The following is a 22,518-nucleotide window of genomic DNA, read 5'->3' on the forward strand; positions in this document are numbered from 1 at the left end:
AACATAATAAAAAAAAACAATAAAAAATAGCCTACATTAAACAAAAAAGAGAATGTATTGTAAAAAAAGAAAAAGGAGATGAAGATAGACAAAAGAAAAGAAAAGAGGGAAAAGAGGGGAGAGAGAGGAAAAAAAAAATAATATAAAAAAGAAAAATACAAAAAAAAAAAAAAGAAAAAAAAAAAAAAAAAAAAAAAAAAAAAAAAAAAAAAAAAAAAAAAAAAAAAAAAAAAAAAAAAAAAAAAAAAAAAAAGGAAAATGGTACTATGCGGGAGTAATAATTCTCCACACAAGAGAAGATGCCCAGGGCCCTAATAAACTATTCCCTACAAGTTACTACTCACAGTCAGTGTTAATCTCCTTATGGCCCTAGAGCTCTGCTAATACTATGGATTCCCTTGGTCGGAAAATCCCTCCGGGAACGTTTGAGATACCGAGAAGATAGACTACCTAGGTACCTTAGGTATGCAGCATTGCTACGACAAGGCTCTCAGCACTCTCCAACCAATGCTTTACCCAGTAATATCACCTCTCGGACAACAACTCAACCCATGAACCTAAATAGCAGTAAGAACTCAGCTAGAGCGAATGGTTCAATTTCGACACTATTTTGAACCACCTCACTTGAGCCGGTAAAAGGAACTTGAGATAATTAGGCCAAGGTTAACCCCAGCATATCTAACTCCACACTAAAGACATGATGCGTATGCAAAAACATGTTGATACCGGATCGAGTCATAAAGAAAAACCGTGTTATTGGCTACAGATTTGGATATGGGATATATTGTCACAAATTATAATTACACGAAGTCACAGCACAATCGCTGTCGAAGCAAAGTCGCATTTCAGCAGAAACAAGCGAGAGAAACAAGAAAAAATCAAAGTCATCTCTCGCTGGCCAGTTCATCAGGGTCAACGAGAATTATATCATAAGCTCATGCAAGAAGTTCATAGCGGCCGAGCCAGAGAGTTTTGCAATCATCAATACCTCGACGCTCCATTCAATCAACGAAACAGCCACAATCAGGACAGACCACCACTAGGGATGCTTTCCTGGGTATCGCAGCATTTCCCAATTGATAGGTAACCCTCCGTGAGATGAAGAACGTTGAATAGGTTCACATGTGGCGGACTTCTTGAGCTTGATGAGAGCCATTCAAACCCACTATATCTCGGATAGCCCACCTCCAACTGTTCCCATGTCTATTACGTTCAGATTGGACCCATTTTTCGACTTTGCGCCTCCACTTCTCTTCCTCGACACGCTGGCGTTTAACGAATTCTGGGCCAACATCAAACTCCTCTGTCATGGGCCACTCGTCCGATGAGTCGCCGCAACTCCGCTCGTCGCCACTCACAGTACGGTCGAAAACATCGTAAATACCAGAACCTGGGCCACCAAGAGGTTTTCTTTGACCTTTTTCCTCGAGGTCATCAAGTCCGGCGAAGACATCGTCTTCAACTTGTACTGCCACCATTCCCTGTGCGCCGGGCTGAGATGGTGCCAGCTTCAGCCAGCACATGCGTCGTGGATCGAAAATCATCCCCCCAACGACCTGCACATTCTGCATCGCACTCACATTGGTGATTAACGCAGGTGCCGGCTTGGGGGACTTTGGCGATCTTAGAGACTCGAACTCAATAACAGAAGTCTCATTTCCCTCCCATTGGAAAGAGTCGGGGTTGTAATGCATACCGTTCAAGTCTAGAAAATGTCAACTCTAAAATAATTAAAATGCAGGAGGACAACACGTACACCTCGGTTCCTGGGAGCCCTTTCCTATTGACTTAATCAGGAAGGGCTTACCACCGGACGTTGTAACGCCCTTGTTTTTTCTGCTAAGAGCCGCCGAGTTCGAAGGGACACGTGGGATGTTTTGACCTCTCCAGTTCGAGCTGAGAGGGCCAAGTGGATAGCTCTCACGACTTTTCACATTGGAGGCCATCGAAGCGATACGTTGTTCTCTTGCATTTCTTGAGGCGTTTGTATCCTGTGCAAACCGGGGAGTGAGGTCACATGGTGTAGGGACAGAACATGGAGTCGACGGTTGTTTCAGAATGTCTGTTCGTGCGGGATGAGTCTGATTGTGACCGAGTCTGCCACGGAGGGACCTCGGGACACCGCGTCCAATAGGGTGCTTGATGAACTTGCTCTCTGCAAAGGAGGAGGTAGGTAAATCGTCAAATGATTCCAGCTCAGTCCCATCACCGAAGTTACGCCTCCGCGTGGGTCTAGTGATAGTCTGCTTCGCAGCTGTGATCAAATTTTTACATTGGCTTACATCCGTAATGTTGTTCGGAATTGAATGTCGACTTGATCGAGAATACCGAGGTACAGGTACTCGTGAGCTAAGGATTTCGCCGGAACTATCGGAGTTTGTCCGACGAAAGTGTCGAGGACCTTTGACGTTAACGTGATGAGATTGAGTTTCGGAAGCCCCAGCTGGAATAAATGGCGTTTGGGCCTTGCGGCTCGAATATTTTGTGTCACTTCCTGTGCGCTCAACTGGTGTCCTTGCTCCAACGTAGGAAATGGAAGGGCGTGTTGATTCATCTCGGCGAGAAAGAGAACCCTGTGAATATGATACCGACGCAGATTGCCGTACACCTCGCATAGTCGGCATGGATCGTTTGTGCCTGAGGTGTGTGCCGCTAGCGGCACGGTCGGTGCTTAACGGGGCCTTGGGAGATCGAGTCGTCACAGACCGCCGGTCGGGAGTCGAAGGCGTTGGAGACGTCGATATTGGCCTAGAAGGCAAGCTAGAGACAGAGGCATGGGTTACATGGCCCCTCGCCCAAGACCGTGAGCCGGGAAACTTTGACAGAGGAGCTCCACTTTCTGAAACAGTCTCGAGATGCGTGGAGTGACGATCATGACCCGAGAGGCGCGGAATCCGAGATTTGGGAGAAATTGGGGTATTGGTGAAAGTGATGGAAGTTGTAGAACGGCGGGCCGGACTGTTGGGACGTTCAACCTTGTATTTGACGTTTGGATTGAGGGAAAGTTTCTTTAAATCGAAAGCATCGCCGCTTTCAATTTCAAGACCCGTGAAAAAATCATCCGACCTAGTTAGCTCATATTCGGCCTGGCCTAATGACGAGTAACGCGGTTTATCAGTAGAGCTGGCATCCTGGCGCTTCTTCAACATCGATTCCAGGTCCAGAGGGCCCTCGGGAATTACAAGACCATCAAGCCCATCGTCCTCGCTCTCGCCTGTCAGGCAACTGGAGGCACTAGGACTAACAACCGAGACTGCAGAGCTTGGAATTGAACGGTGGTCTCTCTTTGTGCCACCGAAGCGAATCCCTATACTGCCTTCGGACCAATCAAGGTCGAATTCATCTGGAGCAGGGCTAGTGGCCTCCGTACCGTCTTTGCGAAGAGATAGATGAAGAGGAAAATCATCTGCTGGTAGTTCAAAGTCGTCCTCAACATTTTCGACCGGGGTATTAATCCTTGCCATGCTGTGCTCGGCAGCTATTCTGGTCGATTTTGGTGATCGAGACTTCGCAACTTTGATAGTAGGAACATTGTCAATATCCGCCAAGCTGTGATTGCTATCATCCACAAATTGACTTAGATTTGTCAAGGCTGACTGCAAGCGCGTCGAAAGATCATCTTCCCATAGAGGAGAAGGAACACTTTTTACCGGACTGATTGTGGTTGAACTGAGCTGCCTGAGCGATTCAGGGAAGACTGTGTCCTTAAACTGTTTAAGCTCGAGCACAGTATCAGGACCTGGGAGTTCAACGTCGTCAGACCAATCGTCGATAAAGTTCTTTCTCGGGTTTCTGCGCCCAAGTCGCTTGATCGTTCCCCCAATGAGAGCAGACTTGGGAACGTTGACTGGCAACGGAATCCCTGCATTCTTGGCAGATGCAATGGCTTCTTCGCTCAAAACTTCGTCGTCATCAGGAAGTTGGACCTGCAAATCCTCATCCTCTGCTGCGTTCGAGTCCAGATCAGAGCGAGCAGACCGACGGGATGATATAGAATCTCGATGGCCCGATCGACGAGTGGACAAATTCGTTACCGATGTAGCAGTTGACGCCGTACGGATATGGATGTCTTCGTAACAGTGTAGATCGCCATCGTCGTCCCAACACTCGATTGTCTCTTCGTCGCCATGTCGGACCTGACAGGTCGATGACTCCATGTTACGGACAGTTTGTCGAAGCACCCGTCGTGACGGAAGATATAATCATGTAAATTCAAGTGGGACCAACTTAGGACTGACGATTCCAGGGAGCAGGCTCAGAAATCTCCCTCGCTAACACAGAGTCGAAAGCCAACTGAAGCATCATCCCGTTGTCCCTTGGTGGAAGTGCAGTATTCCCAACGCTGAGCGTCAAAGGCTACCTTGAAACTGATAGCAGTACTGCGGAGCTTTCAGGTGAGTGTTACACTGCAGATTGGAATTACACTTAGGAAACCATTGAGCACATTATTGAGATCAATGCAATTCAATGCTCAAAAGACACCAAGAATAAACTGGAGATCCAGGCCTGCCGTCTGCTGGTAAATAAAATGGGTCGAGGGTCCGGAGGCACGAAGGTTGCGGCGGAGTACGGTTCAATTCAAGTGACAATAATATTGCAAAACTTTCGATGCTCCCAGATGGTAAGGTCACTAAGGTGGGTGGCGGGAAGGATTCCTCGTGGAGGGTGGAGGGAACGTGCTTTTTTAGGGGAAGACAAGGAGGCAGAATAATGAGGAGGAGGAGGAGATGATTGAAGTTCTTGGAGTATGTGACTGCGCTTGAAGTGGGACAATTAGTCTCCCTCTCGGCCTCTCTCTTTGCCCCCTCCCTCAACTTATGTTTCTAAGTACAAATAATGGTCTGGTCACTTACTCGGCAGAGACGATTTGGAAATAAAGCATTCGTCGTGAGAAAGTTAAGGATAAGAGGGAGGAAAACCCATAGTTGCGTAGTATACTTTACCTTGGGAGGACCTCTCTCCCTTCCCATCAAGTTGTCTTGGCTACTGGCTACCCAAGCAAAGATGTGTGCTCATCAAACTCTCCATTTGTTCAAGAATCATACTAACTTCTATCATACTGGCGGCGTGTATGATCTCTCAGGCCTCAACTACCTAGGTGCGAAAGCTGGGAGGCTGTACGTTTACGCAGAGTACAGGTAATGTCCAGCCTAAATGGCGATGTCGTTCTCCGGAATAGTCCGAGTAATAGGGAGTAAAGTGTGAAGAGTTGAAATTTGAGTAGTCAAATTATAACAAGATTTGACTAGCAATTATGTACAAGTATCAGCGTATAACTGCTCTCAGCCTTATGGAGGAGTCGAATTTACGCTTCAGGAGTGTTTCTAGTGCCTGAGACCATTCAAGCTTGGTCTAACTTGGATACATATACTATTGCAAGAAGGTTTTTCTTGAGTATGCAAGCCTATCTCTTGAAAATTTCGACCAGACAACTTTGTGGCAGGGATCCTGGCCTTCTATCATCCATGGCCATATTCGATTTTCCACGAACACGAGGCTCTTCGCGGAACGGGTACATTTCCCCAACCTTGGGAGACGTTGATGCCTAGATACCTTGCCGTTCTCGTGGAACAAGAATGGATAGGCAGCAATAATGGCTCTCTACTTGATGAAACGTCTTAAACTTTTTTGAGCCATAAGAGGTTTTCCGACATCTGAACGCAGAACTGGTTTGCACATATCGGCCATCAACCACAGCGCACAACACTTGTCATACACTCTATCATTATGCCCTCCAGCAAACTCGACCTGACTCAGAGGATTCTCCGGATTTCCAGGACTGATGATACCCAAGGTTACGTGCTCCTCCAGGTCTCCCCCACCAGCTCTAATGCCCTGGATCTGGACATTGCTGCGACGGAAGGGGAGAACCCCTATACTGGCACTGGTATGTTCTGCTTGGATCATTCTCTGCGTAATTTGTCAATGCGTCATACCATGATTTCCTTTCCGTTTTGAACACAGTCTAAGGCAAGTGATACAGTGCGACAAAACCGCCTGAAAACTCTCTGCGCGAAGAACTACCGAGGTAGTGACGACGAATGGGTCCAAATTGTGTCATATGTTTTTGGTCAGCTTAAAGAGCCTATCCTAACGTCCGAAATGCTTTCTGGAATTGAATCCTCAGCGAGTATCATCGAATCTGGCAACCTCAGTAAGGAGCTAGTTATCACGATACGAAAACGAGTCCAATCCATCACAGTAGGCTCCCGTCATGAGCAAAAATGTCCTGAATCAATCTAATTTCAGACAGCAAAGGCTGGGTTCTGTGACCCTAAGACAGGATGATGAACAGGCAATTCAACTTTTCGATTGGTCGGGTGTGGCTGTTGCAAGGGCCGATGCTCTTGAGGAACGCCTTTCCACTTTAACAGATCGTTACCGCGCTGCCGAAGATACAATCCAACGACTCAACAAGCAGTTGGAAGAATTTATGAGTGCCAAGACCGAGCACGATGAGTTATTGATGGCTAATTTTGTGCAACTGTTGAATGAGAAGAAGCTCAAGATTCGCAATCAACAACGCCTCTTGGCCTCTGCAAAGGTAGACTCAGAAAAAGGTATGATTACGTTGAGACAATCGTATTGAAAACATGGCATCATTGACTCGTGGCATCCAATAAAGCATCAGAGATTCAGTCAGCAATCCCAGGCAGACATCCCGTCTCTAGCCCAACCAAGTGGAAGACAAAACGATCCGCTCGAGAGATGTTAGACAATGAATCCGAAAGTGAGGACGGATTTGAGAAGATGGAAGTCGATCACGATGTGCAAAACGATGGCCGCTCAGACGATCAGGAAACAGAAGACGAACAAACTTCAACGCCTCAGCCCCTTGAAGATGACGAAAACACCAATACGGGCGAAGCACTTTCATCGCCGTCCATAGAAAATGAGCGAGAAGACAGCAAACAGGCATCAAGCGAAACACCTCAAGACAGCACTATATTGACAAATTCAGCCGTCCCACCACCCCGAAGAGAGCTTCCGTTCGTCAAGAAGCTACAGGTGAATAGACATTTGGCTACAAGACCAAATGAATCCGTCGCCGCAGGAGAGGATGCCGAAGAAACGGCTGGGGAAACCGACGACGATGAGCTGTAACTTGCGGCGAGCGCTGCGGATCGGAAGTTCCTAGAACCCGAATTACCGACGCATGTAGCGTCTTTCACTCTCTGGGGCAAGTTCAAAAAATGTACGTGTGACTAGTATATCACTTCGACTATCATGAATGAAACCAGGTCACAATCTAGGAGCTCATTCAGATGAGCTGCAACGTCCAATTCTACACCCTCCTTCTGAGTTAGGAAGAATTGATCATATCACTGATGGAAGTGTCCACATTGAATAGCCTTTTTTAACTCAAGAAGCCGGTCATTTTCTCCACATCATATGTACATATTCACCTCCCCAGATCAGTTTTAAGAATGACGGCAACGATTCGGAGGTACACTGCCAATGTAATGGAAAATGATCAATGAACTATGGGGAAACAAAAAAGACGGTAAAACAATGTTTAGGTGGTACAATGACAACGCCTGGTCCAACAGACAAAGGAGAACAGACCGAAGTGGGCGCAAGACAAGCCTGCGCGTCCTAGCCATACAGAGCCTGGGGAGACATTTCACCAGCAGCCATAAAGTTCGTCTCTGGATTTCCAGTGGCCTTGGCTGCTGAACAGCGGGCCATGGTCGGGGAACTAGATTCTTGATTAGTGGAGGACAAAAAGCAGATCTGAGAAATCAACTGACCTCCGAGCAATGGAATTAGTAAAATAGAAGTCCTCGATGACCTTCCTGAAAGGTGTACCAGTTGGCTGAATGCCCTTGTTCTGATCAACCAGTTGTACTCTGCTCAGTGAGCTCAGGGAAGTCGGCTCAACGACATCGTACCGGCGCATTACAGGACTGATCTCTTCCATGCGATCGCGGAGCGCCTCAATGTCGTCGTAGGGAAGCGGTGTGTTGAGGAATTCACTGGCAGCACGGATAATCTTCCAGTCGTCACGTGCGGCACCAGGCAAGGAGGTGGCCGCCCGAGTGACTTGAACACGTCCTTCAGTGTTAATATATGTGCCCGACTTCTCAGTATATGCTGCACCGGGGAGAACGACGTCGGCCAATTGAGCACCACGATCACCGTGGTGGCCCTGATAGATGACAAACGCATCGCTCGGAATTTCGCTTTGACTAACTTCATCCGCGCCTAACAGCCAGATCATTTTTGGCTTGGTCTGCGCTACTTCCGAAGATGGTGTAGTGAAACCGACTTCATAGGCAGCGGCACGGGATGCGGCGCGTTGAAGGACGTTGTAGCCTTGCCACTCAGAAGTGTTGAAGTTGTTTCGATGTTTTTCAACGAAGCTGCCAACGGTTTCAAAGACTGCTTTCGCATCCTGATGTTCGGCCGCGGCGCTTCCGACAATGATCATGGGCCGCTTAGCAGAAGCAAGTTTCTCCCCAAATTTCCCAGACAAAGCGGCCTTCAACGAAGAGGTGTCTGAGCCAAGGTGTTCGTAGTCAAAAGTGCTTTCAAACTCCTCTCCAACCAACCCGATTTGAAGATCTGAGCGAAGATATTGCTTGCGTATGCGCGCATTGAGAACCGCTGCTTCATGGCGAGGATTCGTAGCGACCAGAAGGATGACATCGGCTTCCTCAATTCCGTAGATTTTGGAATTGAAGAGGTAATTTGAGCGTATATCAATTCCATGGGCAATGGGAGAGTCGCCTCTCGGCTGGTCCAGAGCAAGGTTATCAGATCCAAGCTTGTTAGCCAAGTCTTTCATCGCCACAAGCGACTCGGCATCAACTAGATGTCCTGCGACAGCCTTGAATTCATTCTCCTTCAGCTGCAGTTTCTGTTGAGCGCTAGATATCTCGGTCAAAGCTTGCTCCCAAGTTGCAGGAACGAATTTTCCCTCTCTCCGAATCAATGGCGTTGTTAGTCTCTGGGTCTTCAGACCGTCACATGCAAACCGAGATTTATCGTCGATCCATTCTTCATTGATGTCGTCATTCAGTCTCGGAAGCACCCGCATGACTTCCATTCCCCTGGTATCTATCCGGACATTGGAGCCCATAGCATCGTGGACATCAATAGACTCGGTGTGCTTCAGTTCCCATGGACGAGCACGGAAAGCATAGGGTTTCGAAGTTAGAGCACCAACAGGGCAAAGGTCAATTATATTTCCGGAGAGCTCGGAGTCGAGGTTCTTCTCCAGGTAAGTCCCAATCTGCATATCGTTACCCCTACCGGTAGTTCCGAGGTCTGGAGCACCAGCTACATCATTCATGAACCGAACGCAACGAGTGCAGTGTATACATCGGTTCATGGACGTCTTGACCAGAGGTCCGATATTCTTATCTTCAACGGCACGCTTGCCACCAACCTCATGGAACCGACCACGGTCAGCTCCATAGCGCATTGACTGGTCCTGAAGATCACATTCACCTCCCTGGTCGCAAACAGGGCAATCAAGAGGATGATTAGCTAGCAGAAATTCCATAACACCCTCCCTGGCTTTATGCACGAGCGGAGAGTTTGTTTTGACATTCATTCCGGGCTGCACAGGCCAAGCACAGGATGCCACTGGTTTGGGAGCACGTTCAACTTCAACAAGACACATACGACCTGGGAACTTAAGAGTTAACTTAATCAGATTGAAATGGGCCTTTGATGATGAGACATACAATTTCCCGCAATCATTAGTTTTCTATTTGTTATGTTAGCAAGGCTATTGAATATAACGCGCGAGGAAGCCATACTCATGATAGCAGTATCTGTCGCCCATTTGTCAGTCACATTGACCAATTGGTAATTGCTCAAACATTCATACCTCGGAATTGTCACGCCTGCCTTTTCACAAGCCTGAATAAGGGCCGAGCCAGCTGTAGCTCGGTGTCAGCAGAGATACTAGCATCGGGCCATAGGAGATTCAATCGACCTTCCACTGAGACCTTTTTGCCATCTGATTCACGAATGTTAGCGCAAAGATACTCGTTAGTGTGGACTACTTAGTTCTTCTCACCGATTGTGAGTTCCACCTCAGCAGAGCGAGGGGTTGTCGTCGCGAAGGTCCTGTGCTTGTTGAATTTAGGGACCCGGAGTGACCGGGCGGCCGCACGAAACAACTGCGGCCGCATAGTGTGACTAGAATCGAATGTCTTGAGGAGAAAAAAATAAATGAACCTGGGAATAATGGAGAAGGAAAGAAGGATGGCAGAAGCGAAGCGTTGGTAGAGGTTGTTCTTGTTAGGAGCACTTTTGGCGTGCTCCCTTCGGAATCTGGCAGACGCTGGTTTGAACATTACTCGCAAATTGCCGCCTGCGGATTGGTTCGGATACACGGAGCCTTCATTATTCCGAACCTCATCCTTTTAAAAGAATTCCCCTCGAGCTTTTTTCTTACTTCCTCTTAATCAACAAAAACTCATTCACGGGCGTGATTTATTGTAGGAGGCAGGGCTTCGTCAATACCTCTCTCCTCTGCTACATGACCCAAGACCAGAGGCACTGAGCTGGAGCTGCTTAGGGTTGTCGCCGCCATAATGGTGGCATTGCCTCATGATGGCATAGTTCCTTACCGACAGTTGCGACATACCTATTTTTGACCAAACCATTAACCGATACATCTTACAACTTATCGGCTACCACAGTTTCAATTTCCTCTTCCGCGTCTCTTATCAATAATCAGTGCAAAATTGAGCGGTATCTAGTTTAGAAACCTTGTCTCATTTTGAGCAAGAATAGGTTAAAGTCGCCCAGTTTATTTGATGTGAATACGAGCGAACTTCTTGCGGCCCAGAGAATTCAGGCCCTCAAGTTTAATTATGTGTAATCAAAGACAGCACATTGATGAAAAAAAAAAGATGTTCTAGTAAAAACATATCCATGATTATATTGTACATTCCGCACGCTACTAAGAGTCGCCTGACTGCCAAGTTGACTCTTGTTTTGTACCAGGCGGTAGCCATGTCCTGGACGTGCTGCTTCCCCTTGGACGAACATGATCGAATGCGTCGTCTTCTTTTTTCAAATTTGCTGCCAAAGCAGCAGAGCTGTCCATAAAGTGAGTTTCACCAGTTCTTGGAGGCGGGAAGGCGTAGCCATTCGAATCCCATGTTCTCTTTGTTTGAACACTCAAGGGAAGAATGGCTTCTCTGGTGCGAAAATGATCGGCATTTGCTCTTTGGTCTGCCACGTCATCATGACTATTGCGATCATAGAGATACAGCCCAACGAAGGTGAGTGCGATACCGAAAGCTTGTAAACGAGTTGTGGAGCTGCCAAACCATACGATCGCGACGACGATGACGAAGACTCTCTTGACCAGAGAAGCAACAGAATAGGACACTGGGGATATCATAGATAGCAAAACAAATGCCAGGATATTTTGCGCAAAGTGTGAAACTCCGTTGAAAACAAATTCCATGAAGAGCGCACCGTGATCCAAAGAGTTATCTTTCCCCGATAAAGAGATGGCACCATCTTGCATAAGATCTGAGATCAATCGATAACCTTCGCTGATAAACCAAATTGGCAACGTGAGGACGAAGGCGAGGCCCGAGCAATAACAGAGGAGATTCAGTTTGTCCAACTTCTTTCGACCGCTTGACTGCGTTTCCGACTCTGCGCGGGAAGCTTCATTAAAGAGCTTCTTAGAAAAAATATTCTGAGAGACGAAAACTAGTGCCGCCAGTAATGCGCAAATGATGCCAAAGAAATTTGTCGAAAACCCAGTAGAACAGGCGAGCATGACGCCTAGTGTCAATGGAACAAGAGATAGGTAAGTCGCTTTGGCATATCGAATGCCAAAGAACACCCGATATGCTAAAACTGTAAAAAGGGGCGAGAGGCCCTTGATGGTGTGAACCAGTGATACTGGTATTTGAGAAGTGGCCATTGAGCTAAGTATATGCCCAGCCAATTGAAAAATTGCCAAGGGCAATGCTGTTACAATAACATCGCGGGACGGGTAGCGTATGCCGTTCCTGAGAGCCGGGACATTGTTTTTAAGCCAGGGAAAGATCGCCGACAGATATGCCAATAATAGACACCATATAGAGACAAAGGCAAACTGTACGATTGTGAGAGTAATCGGTTTGGGAAGAGCATTCAAAATGGATTTGGAAGATGTGTTCGTGGTAGCAGAGGTCATATACCATATAAGGCAAAGTATCTCGACAAAAGTTAGTTGCAGCATAGAAGAAGAGCGAGAGCGAATGGTCTCACCATTAATCGATAAGATACCGGCGCTCGCAGCGCTTGAGCCAATTCCTGAGCATTGGCACTGACGCTGGCATTGCGTGTTCTAATCGTGGTAATTGCCTCGCTAATGCTTTTCCTCGATCTGTGTTTCGGAGGTCGGATTGGTCCTTTGGTATAGTCTCGAGACAGATAGCCTGCCTTTCGCGGCTGCCAATGATCACTCGGCTCATTTTTTGATGTGAGATTCGACTTGAGCTCTCCCGAATCTGTTGTCTTTTGGTAGAGGCCCTCGTCAAATGGTGGAAATTGATCTATCGGGCTCGTCACTGACTGAGAATTGGGTGCTTTCACTGGCGTTTGAATTTCAGGCTGTCGTATGGATGGGCGCCTTTCGATGCCGGTCACCGTGGTCGTAGTCATGTTTCACATTCAGACCTCCGTTTACTTGGGTAGGTATCTTAAGCCCTGCGTAGTAGGACATCGCTCAGTTAATATGTACTTCTGGAACAAAAAAAGGACCATTGCGGCAGAGATACGATACCTTGTGACGATTGTTAATGGGGTCAAGGAACAGATTGCAGCTCCTGAATATATGTTGATTAAATCTAAAAGAGATTTCCCTTCTCCAAGTCATTTATCAGCAGGGCCAGATCATGAAATCAAGGCAAGAAGATGCGTGGTTCAAAAGGCTCTACTCAGCGCCCAGAAGAGGCTACCTTATCTAGGTAGATACCTCATTAATGAGTCGTTTGCGGTCTTCCCGCTGGGGTGACGAATTCCCACGAATTCGGTAAAGGTAGATAGCGAATGAACATCGAGGATCAGGGCCACGCAACAGACCACATGCCAAGAAACTGTCACTGGCTACTAGGTACTACAGAGAATTACAGAGTACAATTATTTTTGGTGCTCTGAGTAGAATTTCATAACGCCTATTAATATTGACCACCAGTTAGTGACATACATATTCGTCTTCCGGTCATATTGCTCATCTCATATATCTATCACTTGAGATCGTGCCAACAACATTTATTACATTAGATGTCCGGTCGTACATAAGGAACGCTGTAATAGATAATAGTCACTAGACAGAGAAAGGCGAACCAGCAAGGACACCTATCTTAATGCACGATAGTATTACCTTAATATCTCGGTCAGTTGTGTGCCTGAATGGAATCTATACATTAGGCAAATCAACTCCAGATTTGTCTGTTTCCTAGTATATCTGGGTACCCTGTCCCTCCAGCCTGTCAGTAATATCACGTGGTTGGGTTTTTTTTCTAGCTACAGTTGAAGCCGGTGGCTGCATGTTACTTTGATACTCAAAAACAACATCATGTTCAAACATCACAACCTAAGGCCTATATGATAGCAACTCGACAAGCCTACCTGAATAGTCTTCATCAAGAAAGACCTTAGTGTCGAAACTGCTAGTATTTATGAATATCATCCCGTGATGACACGTCGAAGTTGTCTGGCCAGTCTTTTTGCAATCTGTCTTTATTCTGGAACCACAGTATGCAGCGGTCATCTCATAGAGAATGGGTCATCTCAGCTCCTACTTGCGCAAAATCTCGCAACAATCTCATTCTCGGATGAATGGCAGCTTCTTGGCCCTTTCCAATGTGGTACCAGAGGTTCGTGCCGCTTTTAAGCGCTCTTACCTTAGAGCCATCCCCAGAGAAAATAGAAAGTTGCGAGCTGATTTGACTACAATCTCTCAGAGGCTGTCTGGGGCGCCGATCCCTTGGAATCTCAAGGTGGATTTCATAACCTTTCTTATGATGCAAATGCAAGCTTCAACAGCGCGCTAGCAGTCAATGGTAGCGTCAAATGGAAAACTGCCCGAGCTCTCACACACAACTTTGCTCCAGAGAAAGCTAGAACGGATCTCCATGTGAATTTTCCAGAAATAGACTGGAAGTTCACGCAAGCTGTCTATGGATGGTCTGCTCTACAATATCAGGCCTGGGCGCGCGGATCATTGAATATTGGCCATTGGGCCCCTCAGTCCGTGGCAATGTTCACAAGCAGGCTCCTTGAGATCGTGATTGATGGCAAGCGGCATTTCGGAGGGGATTTCTATGATTATGGCACAGCACCCGTCATTCTTGATTTAAGTCCAGGTGACCATGTGGTTGAATTGCGGCTTATTCGCGATGTTCGAGCTTCGGGCGCGATAGGAGAGCCCACGATCATGGTGTCGCTTGTCGCGGAAATCCGTAACGAACCTCTTAGTGTCGATAAAGAGAGTCTGCTGTTGCCCGATATGTGCCGTGGCAAGCTCGGCAGTCCTTGGGCATCCATCAATCTACAAAATAACATCGCGGATCGGATTGAGGTTCTTTCCATCAGCTCAATTGGTGTTGGTGTCAATTCACTAGCTCTTTGGAAGACACGAAAGAAGAGTGACACGTACTTAGGGCCGCCAGCATAGTCTGGTGATGAATGAGTCATTAGACTTGCTTGGATATCAAACACGACCTCTCGTGTTCCGGATCTACCTCGGTGATTCGCCTCAAAAGGAGTTCTCCGCTGAAATACTCTTTAAAATACACCGCGGGAATGATGGGATCTTCCAAACTTACCCACTCCATTTGAGACTAACTGAAAAATCAGTATCCCAGGCCCAGAAGCTTACATATTATTATGCAGGCATAGTCTCTTATGCCATCCTACGCCCTCCCCCAGTGAGATGTGCACCTGCTATTGCCGAAGGAGGTAGCACCTTGCCTGTCATTGTTGCCTTGCATGGTGCAGGCGTCAAGGCAGACAGTGTACAAGTTCGTGAGATGTTGGATGCCGCATATGGTACTTGCGCGTGGATATTATGTCCCAGTGGGGTTACTCCTTGGAGTGGTGACGATTGGCGTGAGTTCGTCGTGTCCTTACCTTGACCGCACTATCTCGTCCTAGAACACCATATTCCACATTGCATGGATCTGCTTCCTTCCAACCTATGCCTTCCCTTCTCCCTATCATTATAGACACTTTCCTCTTTCCACGTCTTATCTCGCATGAAAGAATTGCAAAATTGCTGAGGAAGAAGCTACCTGACTGGCTATAGATACTTGGGGTGCTGGAGACATCGAAGCTGCAGTGAGCGCGATTCCGCATTGGACGGACAGTACTGGCTTGGATATGTTGAGCGTATCACAGGAAGAATGGATCGTCATCGGACATTCAAATGGAGGTAGGGTTTGTAAGCAAATAATCAATTTCTCAGCTTGCTGAACTCTTGTAGGGCAAGGGGCGTGGTTTTTGGCCACCCATTATCCTGACAAAGTAATCGCCGCAGCACCAGTGTCGGGCTACTCATCCATTGAGAGTATGTCGAGAATATCGATTTCAATGGTTGAAAATGCTAATATCGTAGATTACGTACCTTACAACATGTGGCGGGATTCCGAGCCTCTGCTCTCCTTCGTGCTCTCGAGGTCACGGTCAAGTTTCAAACATGAGTTGCTGCTAAGCAACGTTGCGGGTATCCCGATATTGCAACAGCATGGCTCAATCGATGACAATGTCCCCGCTTTTCATTCGCGCTTAATGCATGAATTTCTTGGACAGACCCAGTGGCCATCACAGTATGATGAATTGCAGGGTCAGAATCATTGGTTCGATGGTGTATTGACCACCCCATCCCTTCTGAAATTCTACAATGAAACTGCCACCTTTCCTCGTCAACCCAGGCTTCCTTTGACGTTCACCATCACTGTTCCGTCCTCGGCAAATATTGCGAAAGGTGGGATCTATGTCGATCAATTGCGTTCTCCTGACAGGAACGGAGTAGTGCAGGTCACTAGAGATGCGCATAGGGGAATCTGGTACCTTAATACGACCAATATACATCGCTTCCACCTTTCGTCAAGGGTCTCGAGTTTCACAACACCCTCTGCACTAGTTCTGGATGGCAAAGACCGCTTTGAAGTGGGTGACATCCAGCCTGAACGCATGTGGTTTCTGAAAGATTCTCGGGGAAGGTGGAATGTCTCGGAGAGAGCGGATTGGCGCCAATTGAATGAGCGGTATGGTCGTCAGCTCGGAGCAATGGACGCCATCCTGCGCACCAGGGGCACTTTCAACATCAACATATGCTCAGCTGGGGTTGAGCAGATAGCGGTGCAAATCAGCCGTAACCTACTACAATATTTCGCTGCGGATTCCCAACTATCACGGCGATGCGGCTCCGTATTTAACTCCGAAGGCAATCAGGACCAAGTTGTTGATACCGGGAATGTTATCACACTTGCCCTGGGCAACGAACTACCGCCATCAAAGCATATATCATTTCCAATTCGCATACAGGGTCAATATCTCAGTCTTTTCCAGGGTTGTTGTTGGTCTCAGGCAGACACAGAGGCAAACCTTCAGTTCAGCATGAACCGGGAGTGTAAGGTACATGAATTCCCCTTCGAGCGAGGCATGGGCGCCCTCTTCCTCCGCCCTCTGGAGAATGAGGGACTCGAGCTTGTTGTATGGGGAGTAGACTTGCCTGGTCTCGAGCAAGCTGCACGTCTTGTACCAACCCTTACAGGTGTTGGGCAACCAGATTTTCTCGTTCTTGGTGATAATTGCCGTTGGCAGGGACACGCTGGAGCATACGCCGCTGGTTTTCTCGATAGATCTTGGCAGATATCGTCCGGGTCTCATATTCGCGTTGATGCCAGTCTGGATGAGCAAATTTTCAAATAAGGTGCTTGACCAGCCCGTGAGCCTGGTGATATTGAGGCAACTAAAGTATGGTTATGAGGACGGATATGTCAATCTGGAAAGGTAAGACCTGATATTGAATCAGCTCTATCTTCAGTACTCTGTAATGCACGAACACTGAAGGTCTTCCTCCTCAATTTCCCAGTAAACAATGTGGCTTAAAACAACAATGTTCCGCATCACGTTCGGCTCGACATATCAGTTGATTGATCTATTCATACTAGGCTTTCTAATGCTTAACTTCTCTTTCTAGTCGGGACTTTAAACTGGCTCTTAGTGTGGCGTCGTCACCTTGTGGTCCTTCTTCAGGTACACTACTGCAGCACACTTCTTGCAACAGTGATCCCTTCTGTTGATTTCCCTCCTGCCTATTCTTCGTTCTCCATCCTTTTGCACATTTACCTGCTATCTTCTACCTCCAGCGTTCCTTCCTCATCCCGGCACTCTTTTGAGTCTATCTTTCATCAGGTACCTTACCTTTCCAGGGTCTAATGTCGAAATAATTCATTCTTTCTCCCACATAAAAACTCCCATCTATCATCTTTCGTCTCTTTTCTTCCACAATAAAGATATTTCTCGGCTTAACACCATCTTCTCGACAATTTGCTCATCTGCCAGCTTGCCATTACATCTGGAATACTCGTACATTGCCAGGTGTGTTTGCCTTTTGAGTACCTTTCTGCAATTGCTTCTTGTCTCCTTCAAGCCTTCGCCTCATAGACTCGCTGCGGCAGATTGCCAACCAGCGAAGACTTAAGTACGACTCGCAGTTGAGCCCGGCAAGATGTCTCTGCTCTCAACTGGGTCCCCTAGAACGGATCGCCGATCATCGCGAACAGAAGCCCTTTCAGGCAATAAGATAGTTGAAGCACAGTTTATACAGTTTGGATGTGAAACATCGGTAAGTAGAAGAAAATACTAGCTTTGAGATGTCGGGTTTGCTTTGAATCAACTATGGTCTAACGCATTTGAATGATATTCACAGGGACGCAAGCAATCCAGCACTCCTAACAGCACACCAGACCCTCTGGTGTCTTCCAAACTCGGAAATTTCCAGCCTACTACTGGTGAAGTCGTCGATGTTTCATCCAATAAGGTCAGCACTTCTCTGCCAAGTCCTCCAATACCCATTGTCTCACAAACCTAGAAGCAGAAGCTGGAGCATTCGTCCACTGCCTACCCAAGCAGAAGTTCCGAGATGGAAAAGCTATTGGCCAAACTTTCTCCCCAGCATCAACCCTCTGCTTTCAAGCCTGTTGAGAATCGAGAGATACTCACGAAGTTGTCCGAGCAACAAGCCTTGCTTGAGCAACAGAAACATCTCCTGACGAGCAACAGTGCTTTGGATGAAGATCATGTCGACCGGGATAAGAATTGTACAGTGATGCCGCTCACTTCGACATCGGAAATATCGCATGCCATTGGCCCTATAGATCCTGCTCGCTTTGCCCCAATGGATATCGAGACGTCTGAAGTGCTCCGCCTCAAGAAGGAACTGCTCGCTGCGAATTCTAAGCTTGCACTCCAGGAGCAAGAACTCGCACAAACACGAGTTATGAAACACACTTTGGATCAAGCTCTTGGGACACCCTCTGAAGCTGACTTCAACGGGCGTGAAGTCACCGAGCAGACGATAAGCCATTTGCAAAGTGCCTTCAACGCATCCAACTCAACCTTCATGCAGCCGCATGAAGGATGGAACACCCATGATGATTCACAATCAGATGTCTCTGAAGCACTATCCGCAGGTGCGTACAACAAGGCTCGAGGATTCTGGTGGCCCCAATCTCAGCAGGTATTTGGCATGCACATGAATGCTCCGGCCGGCGAAAAGGCTTACGGTGAGCATCTGTCTCTCTCAAGCAATACCTTTGGTCCGGAAGCCAACAGGTTCTGGACCAACTCTACTGCAAGTCTTAGCATAAATGGCTCTTTTCAACCACACCGAGTTCTTTCAGGTCCCTCCTTCGGGACCTGTAATTCCACTACGCAATACGCTGAGGATCCAGCTCGGTATCTTCATAGCCCAAATAGTGGTCAGCGACGCTCAGTGCCCCACGTCAATCGTGCGGGACCTTGCTTTCCAGCCCAGAATTCTCCGTGGGGAGCGTTTAACACTGCATCTCCTAGCAACCAGATTCCGCGAGCCCCTGCAACTCGACCGTGCAGCACGTATCAGCAGGTGGGTTTATACCCAATCCCTCCTTACCAAAGGCCTGTCGGGACCTCGCTTTCGCCCACGGCAAATGAATTTACTTCCACTGGCGCGAATGCGGTGCCCTGGACGACATCACCGGTGAGTTTCCAACAACAATCATTCATGCAATCCCTTCTCCTTTGCTAAAGCAGATAGGTCGGCGCAAACACTTTGCAGACATATATCTCTCCTCTTGAACCACTCAACTACCGTCGGCTTCTCGACAAAAATGTCTCTTGCGACTGGAAATATATAGTGGACAAAATTGTCTGCAACAATGACCAGCAAGCCTCTATCTTTCTTCAGCAAAAGCTCAAAGTTGGAACAGTTGAACAGAAATATGATATAATAGAAGCCATCACACATCAGGCGTACCCGCTCATGGTTAACCGCTTTGGTAACTTTCTTGTTCAACGCTGCTTCGAGCATGGAACTACGGAGCAAGTCATTGCCATAGCCAACGCCATTAAGGGCAACACGCTGAGCCTCAGCATGGATCCATTCGGATGTCATGTGGTTCAAAAGGCTTTTGACTGTGTCCCAGAAGAACACAAGGCTGTCATGGTTCATGAGCTTCTTCGCAGAATTCCAGAAACGGTTATTCATCGGTATGCGTGTCATGTGTGGCAGAAGCTTTTCGAGCTCCGTTGGAGTGGGGAGCCTCCTCAGATTATGGCGAAGGTCAATGAAGCCTTGCGAGGAATGTGGCATGAAGTTGCTCTGGGTGAAACTGGCAGTTTAGTAGTCCAGAACATTTTTGAGAACTGTGTAGAAGATGAGAAGGTGACAGTTTTCCCAGTCCCTCGCTCGGAACCCTTGTTTCCCTCTCGTCCTTACTGCGCGAGTCTTACATCTCAGCAGTCTTGTGTCGACCGAACCATATCCATTTCCGAAACCAGATGATGAACTGCGCTAACACTTATGTAGCGTCCGGCTATTGAAGAAGTATTGGCAAAGATCGATGTGCTCGCCCATGGTCAATTCGGAAATTGGTGCATTCAACACATCTGTGAGCATGGCGCTCCTCAAGACAAGAGCCGAGCCATTGAACACGTTCTCCTTTGGTCAATCGATTACAGTATGGACCAGTTTGCCTCCAAGATCGTTGAGAAATGTCTCAAGATAGGGGGCTCCGAATTTCTGGATCGCTATCTTGCCCGAGTGTGTACTGGCCGTACTGATAGACCCAGAATGCCCTTGATCGATAGTGAGTTTCTTCAGACTGTTCAAGTTTGCTCCCGACTGAGTCTGGTTCTCAACAGTTGCTGGAGATCAATACGGGAACTACCTCATTCAATGGATTTTGATGAATGCTGCACCTCATCAGCGTGAATTGGTCGCCAGCCACATTCGGTATTGCCTCTCTCTTTACCTTTACCAATATAGCGATGCTCACACAATCACCGTAGGAAGCATATGGTATCTTTGCGTGGTTCCAAGTTTGGTTCACGCGTGGCAATGCTCTGCTGCAATCCATCACATACCACCCGTCCCGGACCCGGGGCGGGCATGCAGATCGGCCGTTTCAGCAATCTCAACGATGATAGGTATCACCTAGCAGGCCAACATGGAGGGCGATTCAGCCGCGGAAACCAGTGGAATCCAAACTATCCACCATTTCGTTGATGAGCCTCTAGAAATCTCGACCAGCCACAGTGACACTGCCGTTCGCATACCGAAAGCTATGAATGCAGGAATTAGCAAATGTTATCGACATTCTTGTGGCAAACAACCAATTCAGGATGAATTTCTTATGTTGTTTCTTGTGCCTGAAGGCTGTCATGATCCTGTACGAGTTTCCAGATAAACGGTTGAACTTTTCGAGAGATTGTGCACTTTATTTCTTTGTTTCTGGTTTATTATACATCCAAGCTGTCTTCTCCTTTTATCGTTTAGTGAGCGATCATATGATGGAAATAGTCGTATCCCAGTGCATTGCAGTGATATTAGCAGGTATGGGATAATACCTGGGGCTTTGGCTTATTCAAGATAACACCCCATGACAGGTCTATATCTCGGATCTCTCGAAATACACGCTTCGGGCGTTGTTGTAGCTTAGCAGCTTCTCATCCGAGGAAGCATCACAATGTTGGGGGCGAAAATATTACACCTTGATTGCAGTCCGGGTCAAAATAGAGCCTTCAAGCAGGCCTGACTGCTGGCGGCCCATGCAAACCTAGTCGATAGTATAGTTGACATGGCCGTCCTCGTCAGTTCTCAACCGATGACTGTTACCCCCGTGTAAATTCATCGTCTATTTCCCAAGGTTTCCGTCGCCTCGGTTTCTCACTTGGAGTATCATGGCCCGTCAAAACTGTGTCGGGTATTTGCTGAATGCCGGGTATTTGCTGGCCAGTCGTTATGAGTTCGACAATACGAGCGAAGGATGATGGGTAAGCGGGCTCTTGGATCGAGGGCGATTGCTGATTCGTAGGAACTAAGCCAGGCGGTACTGCGGTCTCTGATGCGCTTGCTCTTTGAGAATCATAATTGTTGATTTCAGCGTTAGATGAGGGCTCTGCTGTCGGAGTTGAACCCAGCCAGGTCTTGTATTTTTCGAAATCGAGTGGGGGCGATAGCTGCTCTTTGCTACATTAATATTCAGCAGATTTTAGCATAAGCACACCACATAAGTAAAGCAATGCTAACTATAACCCTGCCAACGTGCACTGAGAGGGACATACCGCGAAAAATAGAAGCATTTTGCTTGTAGTACAAGGTCGTCTTCGCGATCGATCTCAGCTTCAGTTGCCGGGATGTCTGGATGGCCGAGGATGATAGAGAGCCCTTTTGCAAATTCAACATCTGTACCGAACGGATATGAATTGAGCTTTTTGAAGAGATCAATTTCTGGTTCTTGAGTCTCTACCAATTGACTTCCCTGAATAGGCGTGCTTCCCACCATTGTGTCTAGACGTGGGGTTGGGGTTTCTGGAAGAGTGCCCGTTGGTGGACTTCACAAAGGCTCGTTACTATATGCTGGCACCGTTATTCTTGCACTATTTCGAGGATTTGGGAAACGGTCGTCCGGGTTCTGAAATTAAGAGGTTTTTGCTGTAAACGATGCCAGACTTTCTGGCTGGTGAGCCTCAAGGAAGTTAAAAGAACAAACTGCAGATACGTGGGGAGAGTCCTTTCAGCCGAGGCAAAATTGCCCTGACGTCTGATCATATCGGAAGACTAAATAACTGGCGCGTCTGAGGTCGATGCAATCATAAGATTTTTGCCATTTGTACCACGCCTCAGGAGACGACTATCAAGTTGTACTTACTACTTCGTATTTGATACTAGCAAGCCCGGTCAGCAAAACCAGCCTCAACTTAGCAATACTGTACCAAGGGACCTTTCTTAAGCACGTTCTGAGATCAAGTCAAATTAAACTAAACCTCCCCCTCCCC

The 22,518-nt window shown here is 47.4% G+C and overlaps 6 protein-coding genes across 6 annotated transcripts; 2 read left to right on the plus strand and 4 right to left on the minus strand.

Moving 5' to 3' along the window:
* Positions 1–1,118: 1,118 nt before the first annotated feature.
* CDV56_100349 (putative cytokinesis regulator (Byr4)) lies at positions 1,119–4,157 on the minus strand (the record flags this gene model as incomplete). The annotated part of the gene is made up of 4 exons (XM_026753968.1): positions 1,119–1,705; positions 1,757–2,232; positions 2,283–2,554; positions 2,607–4,157. 4 exons carry the CDS (start codon positions 4,155–4,157, stop codon positions 1,119–1,121), a joined length of 2,886 nt encoding a protein of 961 aa, XP_026610100.1.
* Positions 4,158–5,727: 1,570 nt separating this feature from the next.
* CDV56_101076 (uncharacterized protein) lies at positions 5,728–7,104 on the plus strand (the record flags this gene model as incomplete). The annotated part of the gene is made up of 4 exons (XM_026754695.1): positions 5,728–5,887; positions 5,984–6,201; positions 6,254–6,560; positions 6,632–7,104. The coding sequence occupies 4 exons, from the start codon at positions 5,728–5,730 to the stop codon at positions 7,102–7,104; spliced, it is 1,158 nt and encodes a 385-aa protein (XP_026610101.1).
* A 492-nt stretch (positions 7,105–7,596) lies between these two features.
* On the minus strand, positions 7,597–10,310 carry NUO78 (putative NADH-ubiquinone oxidoreductase, subunit G; the record flags this gene model as incomplete). The annotated part of the gene is made up of 6 exons (XM_026754981.1): positions 7,597–7,699; positions 7,752–9,633; positions 9,693–9,715; positions 9,768–9,782; positions 9,839–9,890; positions 10,031–10,310. The coding sequence occupies 6 exons, from the start codon at positions 10,308–10,310 to the stop codon at positions 7,597–7,599; spliced, it is 2,355 nt and encodes a 784-aa protein (XP_026610102.1).
* Positions 10,311–10,921: 611 nt separating this feature from the next.
* On the minus strand, positions 10,922–11,905 carry CDV56_101824 (putative ER to Golgi transport protein (Sly41); the record flags this gene model as incomplete). Its single annotated transcript, XM_026755443.1, has 1 exon — positions 10,922–11,905. The coding sequence occupies one exon, from the start codon at positions 11,903–11,905 to the stop codon at positions 10,922–10,924; it is 984 nt and encodes a 327-aa protein (XP_026610103.1).
* A 1,846-nt stretch (positions 11,906–13,751) lies between these two features.
* CDV56_102222 (uncharacterized protein) lies at positions 13,752–20,746 on the plus strand (the record flags this gene model as incomplete). Its single annotated transcript, XM_026755841.1, has 14 exons — positions 13,752–13,847; positions 13,937–14,573; positions 14,830–15,081; positions 15,278–15,403; positions 15,455–15,538; positions 15,587–16,686; positions 16,748–16,986; positions 17,737–17,824; positions 17,909–18,019; positions 18,071–19,219; positions 19,277–19,903; positions 20,048–20,327; positions 20,383–20,473; positions 20,530–20,746. The coding sequence occupies 14 exons, from the start codon at positions 13,752–13,754 to the stop codon at positions 20,744–20,746; spliced, it is 5,097 nt and encodes a 1,698-aa protein (XP_026610104.1).
* Positions 20,747–21,351: 605 nt separating this feature from the next.
* CDV56_103169 (DUF5572 domain-containing protein) lies at positions 21,352–22,025 on the minus strand (the record flags this gene model as incomplete). The annotated part of the gene is made up of 2 exons (XM_026756788.1): positions 21,352–21,709; positions 21,805–22,025. 2 exons carry the CDS (start codon positions 22,023–22,025, stop codon positions 21,352–21,354), a joined length of 579 nt encoding a protein of 192 aa, XP_026610105.1.
* Positions 22,026–22,518: the final 493 nt, after the last annotated feature.

Source organism: Aspergillus thermomutatus (assembly GCF_002237265.1).
Source record: "Aspergillus thermomutatus strain HMR AF 39 chromosome Unknown NODE_359, whole genome shotgun sequence".
NCBI lineage: Eukaryota > Fungi > Ascomycota > Eurotiomycetes > Eurotiales > Aspergillaceae > Aspergillus > Aspergillus thermomutatus.